Source organism: Nicotiana tabacum, chromosome 20, assembly GCF_000715075.1.
Source record: "Nicotiana tabacum cultivar K326 chromosome 20, ASM71507v2, whole genome shotgun sequence".
Lineage (NCBI taxonomy): Eukaryota > Viridiplantae > Streptophyta > Magnoliopsida > Solanales > Solanaceae > Nicotiana > Nicotiana tabacum.
Genome location: NC_134099.1, coordinates 56,406,346 through 56,415,103, shown reverse-complemented (window position 1 = coordinate 56,415,103; position 8,758 = coordinate 56,406,346). Strand labels below are relative to the sequence as shown.

Genomic DNA, 8,758 nt, shown 5'->3' with positions numbered 1-8,758 from the left:
CTGCATATAATAATTCATCATGGATAGGCTATAAAAGTGCTTTTAAGCTACATATTTTTAAGCTAAAATATCCAAAACAAGCCAAAACCAATAAGTTGGGCATCCCTAACTTATTACTTTTTGGCTTATAAGCTCCTTATGTTTGACCAAGTAATCTACCTTACTATTCCATTTACTTTTTCTAAACCCCAAAACGACCCTTTCCTTACTATTTGAAGTGTTAGTTCTCATCACCATTTTCCAGTTTATCGTTGCTTGCTGCTATGTTCACCAAAATTAGTTAACTTTTTTGAAGTGCTAAAAGGGAAGCCAACAGTAGCTTTTTAAATAAATGTTTCATGTATTCTAATATTTTGTAAATATTATTCTTTAGCTTCTTTTTTTGGTTACATAACAATTAAATTTTTTTGTGTGGTTGAATCCGTCCTTTGTTTAATTGCTGAAACTATATTCTAAATCAAATATTTCAATGAATTTATATGTTACCCCAGAATCTGAAGCTATGAACGGAAAAATCACTTTTTTGATCAAATAATTATTATTGTATATTATTAAAGAAAAAATTTATATTTAGATAATTAATTGAAATTGAAAGTGATTTAATTATAAATTATTTGTATGTGCGTTAATTTAGAATAAAATATTATAGTTATATCTTTATAGTGTTAACATCTTTAATGATATTTCAGTCATTTTAACAGAAAAAAGTGCTTGCTAGCATTTGTTTACTAAATACCCCGACAACTTTTTTTCAGCTTCAGCACTTTTTTCCAAACACGAAACTGCTCATTTATAAAAACAAGCTCCGACACTTAAAAAGTGTTTTTAAGCACTTATGCTTAAAAGCCACTTTTTTAAGCCAATCCAAACGGGCTCTAATTGTCAAGCTTCTAAAATCAACTTATTTTGATAAGAGTTTTTCAAAAAATATACTTTGATGGGAAGTAGTTTGTGTTTGGCTATTAAATTTAAAAAATAATTTTGAGTATTAATTAGTGTTTGACCAGGCTTTTAAAAAGTGCTTCAAAATGTATTTTTCTCAAGAGTCCTTTTCAAAAAAGTGTTTTTGGAGAGAAACTATTTTTTTCTATTTCTCAAAAATTGCTTCTAATTTCTTCTTAAAAGCACGTTTTTTCTTTCAAAAACTTAGCAAAAAGAAGCATTTTTGCCTCAAAAGTAGCTTGGCCAGACATTTTTTTGGAAATCAACTTTTTCTCAACAAAAAAATATCTTTTGCTCAAACAGTGGGTAAACGGTTTGAATATTAATTTATGATTTAATAAATTTTATTTTATTCCCAAACAAAAAACCTCGTAAAACTACTTCAAAATTATTTCCAAAAATCGAAAGCTATATTTTCCATAGCCAAACATGGAGTATTTGTTTGATTAAAATTTTCTCCTGTTAAATAAACTCCCAACTGCTCTTTTTCTTTCCTTATTTTTTTTTTTAAGGAAGATAAGTTATAATAAGTGAAATACTGAATGTCAAATCAAACTCCAGTTGTAGTCCACAGCCCTGAGTCTACTAGCAGTATAGGTTACAACTTTGAACGTTGCCCATCAATTTATTTGACTATTGATTGCAACAACTCCTACTAAAAGCTTTCGTTTAAAAATATTTTTTTCTTCACTAAATCCAAAAACTTATAATAGTATACGAGTAAATAATAATACTGCCATAAAATTATTTTATTCTAATGTTCTTGGTTTCTCTAATTCTCCACGCCTTAGGTTGATTATAAAGAAAGTCCAAGATGTAGGTCGGCAGTTTTAATTTGACTCTAATAACTCAATTTTCTTTTCTGTTTTTTTTTTTAATTTCTTCCTTTTGTCTTTCTTATTCTCCCCTTTTCATGAATTTTAATCCTACGTAATAGGTTAATCCAATGCTTTTTTTTCTTTCAATAGTTAACTTAAGAATAAGATATTTTTTTGCCTAGTTAAACACAATTAAAAACTTTCTTCTATTAACTAGTCATTTAAAAAAGATTTATGTGATTATCATACATTTAAAACTTTTTTTGACCTATTGTTTCAAAATATTTATTTCACAACTACTATAAAAGAAAAAAGAACAATAAATAATTTACAAATTAACATGAATAAAAATTAAGATATTTATATTATGAAGTCACTGAAAGGTTGTTCGGGAGGATTCCCAATCCTATCAAGTGAAAATCGTATTTGAAAATTAAAGTTGTGTTTGGTCATGAATACAATTTTGGTTATTTTTGAATTTGGGAGTGATTTGAAGTGAAAAATTTTGAAAAATAACTTTTTAGAGTTTTTTAAATTTATAAAATATTGCGAAATTCATCTTCAAGTGAAAATTAAAAATTTTATGGCCTATTGATTTCGAAAAAAAATAAAAAAATTTGAAACAAAAATGAAAAAAGTTCTATGGCCAAATGGCCCTAATAGTTTTTGAAGAATTATTTTGAAAAGAGTTGCGTGCTTAGGTAGTTTCTGAGAAAATGCTTTTCTGGATAACATTTTGATACTGCAAAATCTGTTTTTAGTTGTTTTGGTTTTAGAAAAACATTTTGCTTTTCTTTCTAAACACAAAAATTCTCAAATATTAATCTAAAACTTTTGCCTCTAAATTTAATTTCTATTAACTAAATCAAATTTGAATTCTAAATTCAAAATGACAAACGTAAAGTTAGTATGGGAAAAAACACTCCCTCCATCCCAATTTATATAGTATTTTTTTTTGTTAGTCAATTCCAAAATAAATGTCACATTTCTTATTTAAAATTTTTATTTTACCCTTAATGAATCGATTTATAACTACACAAATATTTATTATTTATTTAGACTTCAAATTTTAAAAGTCTTGCCTTTTTTTCTTAAACAATCAAACATAAATTAGAACGGAAGAAATACTTGAAATTTATATCTAATCAAATAATCTAATTGCGACAGTCAAAAATTAAAATGAAAATCTATATCAATTAAATTTGATTAAATAATAAAATTTTATGCAAAATGCATGATTTGTTTGGTGTAAATACAATTAGGACTAAATTTTTTGTATTATCCTTTGTATCAAATGAGGTTATTCTTGATTGCTAGTAGGGGTGTTCATAAAAACCCGAACCAAACCGGCCAAAAAACCTGATACTTCTTGGTTTGGTTTGTTTTGGTTTTGAATTTTAAAAATTGATCAAATTTGGTTTGAGTTTGGTTTTAATCAGAAAAAAACCCGAACCAAACCGACTATATGAGTAACTATTTCAAATTTATTATTACACCTATATATGTGTATATTTTTATACAAAGTTTCAAAATTTTTATGGTAAATGTTAATAGTTTGCACTTTTAGTATAGTTCTTTACCTTTACATTCTAGTTTGATTCGTAGCTTTCTTTTGTTAAGTGTAAGAATCCATTTCGTGTTAAAAATAAGTATATTTTTAGTTGAGTCCTTAAATTATTCATCACTATTTGATTCAATTATCATCAATATATTTTGGTAAATAATAGATTTCTCAAAGGGCAATTGATTTGATTGTGTTACGTTAAAAATGTGGTCGCCGGAATATGTGTTTGGTAATGTATGTCTTATATTTAAGAAAAAATCGACAAATAATCGAGAAAACCGAAAAAACGACAAAATCCGATATAAACCGAATCGAAAAAAAAAACGACTTAATTGGTTTGGTTTGGTTCTAATATTGGAAGAACCGACTTAATTGATTTGATTTTTTTTTTAGGAAAAAAACGATTCAAACCGAACCATGAACACCCCTGCTAAATTATTATTAAATTAAAAGAAAATTCCCGTGAGGGAAAAGTTCATCATGCGTGACATGGCAGTTTGACCGATTCTGTTTTGAGTGTATAAACTGCCAGCCTGTCATTTTCACTTTTTTGTTTGGCTTACCTGCGACTCCTCTTCTCTCTCCCTTCTTCTTCCTATTCTCAACGACAACAATCTTTGAATTGGTAATTTTCCCATTCTTTTTTCATTCTCCTTCACTTTTCTTTTTCATCATCAATCATTTTCTATTTATACAATTTTGCAGTAATTTTTCAAGAATCAAATGTCTGCTACAAGCACGCCAACTACCAGAATTTTTCCAGTGAGTTTATTCTGACTACTGTTTCTGTTTGATTTAAATTAATTATAAGGAGTATATTTTATGCAATTCAATAGCTTGAATATTTGAATGGACTTTTTATATTCTTTTATTATTATTATTATTATTATTATTATTATGTGGGTTGTGTTGTTTTACGTTGAATTCCATAATTGCCGTTGTTTTACCAAGTCGTCTTTTGTGTTTGATTTGCTCTTATTTTTTCTGCTAAGCATGCAAAAAATAGAGGAGATATGTTCAAGGGTTTTAGGTGGGGGAAAATTGTCATAAAGTTTGAATATTTGAATGGTTTGTTTCTTTTCAACTCCGAACAACCACAAAAAAGGAAATTTTATGGTTCCTTAGAAGGATCCTCATATGGGGTTCTTTGAATTATAGGTAAAAATTTGATCTTTTTCACCTCACAGTTCACTTTTGATGCTTTCAACTTTGAGCAGCCACAGAAAGGGCATTTTCATTTTGTGCTTCTTGTTACTTTTCCTAGTATGCGGATTTCTTGAATTTTAGATAAAAATTTGATCTTTTTACCTCAAGTTCACTTTTGATGCTTTCTTTGTGTTTCTTTCAGCTGGGTTCTCATTGGATTTCTTGAATTTCAGTTGAGACTTGGATGGTCAGCATCTCTAATTGAGCCTTCCTAGACTAAACCCTATATATATGGCTGTGATTGGTTATTTTGATGTCTAGAAATGTTGGGGGTAGATGAGAAGGACAGGGTACCTGGTGGGAATCGGAAAACGTATGCACGGTCTGTTTCCTGGTCTGATAGGTCCCCGACTAAGTCCAGTGCCAAACCACAATGGAATAGTAAAGCAAGGGCTTGTTTGCCACCCCTTCAGCCTCTTTCTATTACCAGACCAACTGCTGAGGAGTGGCCTTGTGCTGGGTCGGATGATCTTGGCGTATGGCCTAATAATCCCCCTACTCCAGGTGTTAGGCTTGGACCAGTCAGCACCCATGTAGGTTCAGCTACTAAGCGGGTTCCGCGAGAATTTGAATTCAAGAAAGACAAGCTTGCTTTCTTCAATAAGGAATGCTCTAAGATTGTGGATCACATTTATTTAGGAAGTGACACCGTGGCAAAGAATCGTGATATTCTCCATGAGAATGGAATCACTCATGTCTTAAACTGTGTAGGGTTTAGTTGTCCCGAATACTTTAAGGATGATCTCGTGTACAAGACACTCTGGCTGCAGGATAGTCCAACTGAGGATATAACGAGTATTCTCTATGATGTCTTTGATTATTTTGAAGATGTTCGTGAACAAGGTGGGAGAGTTTTTGTGCACTGCTACCAAGGAGTGTCCCGATCAACCTCTTTGGTTATTGCATATCTTATGTGGAAAGAGGGGTTGAGCTTTGAAGATGCATTCCAGCATGTAAAAGCTGCAAGAGGAGTGACAAACCCGAATATGGGTTTTGCTTGCCAACTATTGCAGTGCCAGAAACGAGTGCATGCTCTACCTGTGAGTCCGAGTTCTGTGCTTAGAATGTACAGGATGGCACCTCACTCCCCATATGATCCCCTTCATTTGGTACCAAAAATGCTGAATGAGGCAGGGGCTGAAGGATTTGATTCTCGCGGAGCCTTCCTTGTTCTTATTCCTTCTGCTATATACGTGTGGATTGGGAAGCATTGTGACTCTGTAATGTCAGATAACGCCAGGGCCGCAGCCTTTCAGGTAATCCGCTATGAAAAGGCTCAAGGTCCTGTTATAATTATCAATGAAGGCAAAGAGCCTTCTGATTTTTGGAGTGCTCTTAGCCATGGGAGCTTCTTCACTGGTGGTTGCAGCAAAGAAAAGACCAAGGTCGAAGCAAGTTTGTTAGATGGAACTACTGGCACGATTACTGATAATATCATCCAGTATATTGGTCAACAGAAGGTTGGTGAATATGACCTTGATTTTGAAATTTTCTACAAAGCACTTGCTGGTGGGGTTGTTCCACCTTTTCCATTATCAGGTACTGAATCTGAGATGCGTCTTCCTGCAAGAGAGAATGGATGGAGTAGATTGAGGCGAAAGTTTTCCAGTGGAATAATGAAAGAATTTATCACAGCCTCCAAATTGTACAGTCATACTGGTGGCCAAGCGAGTCCTGTACTCGATAAAATGGACACAAGTAAAGAAATCTCTCCTGCTTTGCCTTCATCACCTTCAAGTCCTCAGTGTGATTCACCAGATTCCTTTTCTTCTTATGCAACCAGCAGTCCAAGTTTTAGAGATGTTGGGAACTCTGGTCTTGACTCTGAGCCTTTGCTATCGCCATCACCTTCATTTAGCTCACTTGATTCTCTCTCTTGTTTTCTTGTTAATAAACCAAAGTCTGATACCACATCCCCCTCACTCTCACCTTCAACCTCAGATTACTCCAGTTCTTTCACCTTTTCTCCCTCATCTTCTAATTGGTCCGACTTGGCATACCTATCTGCACAGCCTTCACCTACAAGATTTGAATACGAAGATCCTAACTTTGTGAAGAATGATTCCTTCAAAGAAAGTTCATCTTTACTTTGTAAAGAAACGTCCCTTCCAGCAGAGGAAGCATTTCCAACCTGTCATACTCTTGGACAGGCAAACAGTTGTTTACTGTACAAAGAAGCTTTCCCCTCACTAGCCGAGCGCAGAGGCAGTCATCCTCCTCCTAGGATGATGTTACGTTGCAATGATGATTCCACTCAAATTTCAGCAAAGTTGGTGAGAACATCCTCATTTTCTCTCCCTAGCTTTGGAGACGATACAATAAAGTGTCTGGAGTGTGACAACCTTAATGACGGAGATTTTGCCGATACTAGTAAAGAGGAGTTAATGTTGGATGCTGAGAGTTCGATTACTGACAATCAACTCCCAAATGGAGTTCAACCTGACGATGTATCTCGCAGTTTCTATGACCATCCAATTGTAGTTGCAGATACAACTGATTTAGGTCTTTACCAATGGCCTTCTATGCATAAATTAGGATTGGCTTCTGGGTTTTTTGATTCGAGGTCCGTCTATATCATAGTCATTCCTGACTTGAATTTAGATGAAAATAGTTCCAATAGTTTGTACATTTGGGTAGGGCGTGATGTGCAATGGAAGGAAAGTCCAAATCAAGTGATCAACAATGAATCCATGTGTGAGGATGGTCATGTTCATTGGGAGAAAGTTGGACGCCGTTTTCTTATTCAGAAGGGCCTGGCTACTAGCTCTCTTGTTCAGGTACCTATTCCACTTTTTTAATTCAAACGGAAACAATTGATAATGTGCTCTTTCCTTATTTGTTAGTTGTTGCTTCCTTTAATGTCTCATATATCTGCAATGTCTTTTGTTTAAAATTTGAAACTTGTATTCAACTTCTTTTCAAGCAAGTGATGTAGAGAGACTAGCTTTAAGTTAAAATAAATCTGTGGCTGCAGAAGAATAATTCTTGGGTGTGTGTGTAATTTTGTTTGAAATATAATTATTGTTATTTTGAGTTGAATGCAGATAGTGAAAGAAGGTGAGGAACCTGAGCAGCTTCTTAAACATCTGCCTTGTTTCTCACTTGAGAAGACATATTAGATGTAGTAGGGATAGAACACCGTTGTCGATCGGTTGCTTCTTCAATCCTTCTGGTTAGTGTGAGCATCCCAGGCAGTGAAAGTTGAAGGTTTCTGCTTGTGTGATGTGATACAAATTTATCTGAGGATCTTCAAAAGCTGCTGTATATATATATATATATATATATATATATATATATATATATATATATACTTTTTGTTGGGAGATCATTGTACTGCTCCTTTATCCCTGTTCCTAGTACACTCACCACCAATATGTGCGTGGAACTTTTAGCATTGTTACATACCCCAAATTCTCTTTTTATGTTTTCATCATAAATTGTTCAATGTAGGAGGGGGCTTGTTTGGCTCCAAAGCTTCTTAATTCACTCTTGGAATTTACATGCCTACTGTAAGATATTTAATTACACATTCTTTTTATTTGACTTGGTAACAGAGATAGCAACTGTTTCTTCCTTGTAGAATTTAGCATTTCTATACTGACATCACGAGGTGTTTGGACAATATTTGATTGAACTTGAAAAAAAATGAGAGTATCTAAAGTTGAAGTTGAAATATTTTTTGGATTTATTGCTTATTTTTTTAGCCGATATACGTAAATTATACACATTATTATTATTATTATACATCTCCGGCTATTTTTAGTTTAGTTGACATTTTTAGTTTAAGCGATTGGTGGGTAGTTATTTAGGTTAATTCTTCATATTTTAATTGTGTTTTGACGTGAATTCACTTAAAAAGCGAATTGCAATTGTGAGTGAACCAATATTTCACATAAAATATGGCAAATACCACATGGCTCGAAATAGTCAAGGGTGTCTTTCTTTCAAATGCCAAACTCTTGCAAATATTGCGATACTTAGGGGTGACACTAGTGGAAATAGCTTATGAAATTTCTTGGACACTTAATCGCATGATTTGACTAATCTTTCATTCCTCCATGAGAATAGAAATAGCTACTGCTTCCTTCCGTATCAATTTATATGAAGTAGTTTGACTCACGAAGTTTAGAAAAAAGAAAAAAAGAATTTTTTTTTGAAACTTATAGTTTTAAAATCTTAAAGGGTAAAAGCTTTGTAAGGTTATTATATTTGTGTGACTATAAAAACT

General features: G+C 32.9%; 1 protein-coding gene across 2 annotated transcripts; it reads left to right on the top strand.

The window, feature by feature from the left end:
* The first annotated feature begins 3,869 nt into the window (after positions 1–3,869).
* On the top strand, positions 3,870–8,109 carry LOC107780873 (protein-tyrosine-phosphatase MKP1-like). Of its 2 annotated transcripts, XM_016601477.2 has the most exons (4): positions 3,870–3,949; positions 4,030–4,086; positions 4,673–7,307; positions 7,575–8,109. In XM_016601477.2, exons 3-4 carry the CDS (start codon positions 4,794–4,796, stop codon positions 7,647–7,649), a joined length of 2,589 nt encoding a protein of 862 aa, XP_016456963.2. In that variant the 5' UTR covers positions 3,870–3,949; positions 4,030–4,086; positions 4,673–4,793; the 3' UTR covers positions 7,650–8,109. The 2 variants fall into 2 exon arrangements, with proteins under 2 accessions (XP_016456963.2, NP_001312232.1); NM_001325303.1 differs by lacking the exons at positions 3,870–3,949; positions 4,030–4,086 and having other exon boundaries at positions 4,681–7,307; positions 7,575–7,755.
* The last annotated feature ends 649 nt before the right edge of the window (positions 8,110–8,758 follow it).

Excerpts from the sequence above, each read along its gene's own strand:
- LOC107780873 (XM_016601477.2), top strand. The coding sequence starts at position 4,794 with ATGTTGGGGGTAGATGAGAAGGACAGGGTACCTGGTGGGAATCGGAAA. Across the intron at positions 7,308-7,574 it reads CTACTAGCTCTCTTGTTCAG|ATAGTGAAAGAAGGTGAGGA; the intron begins GTACCTATTCCA and ends AGTTGAATGCAG.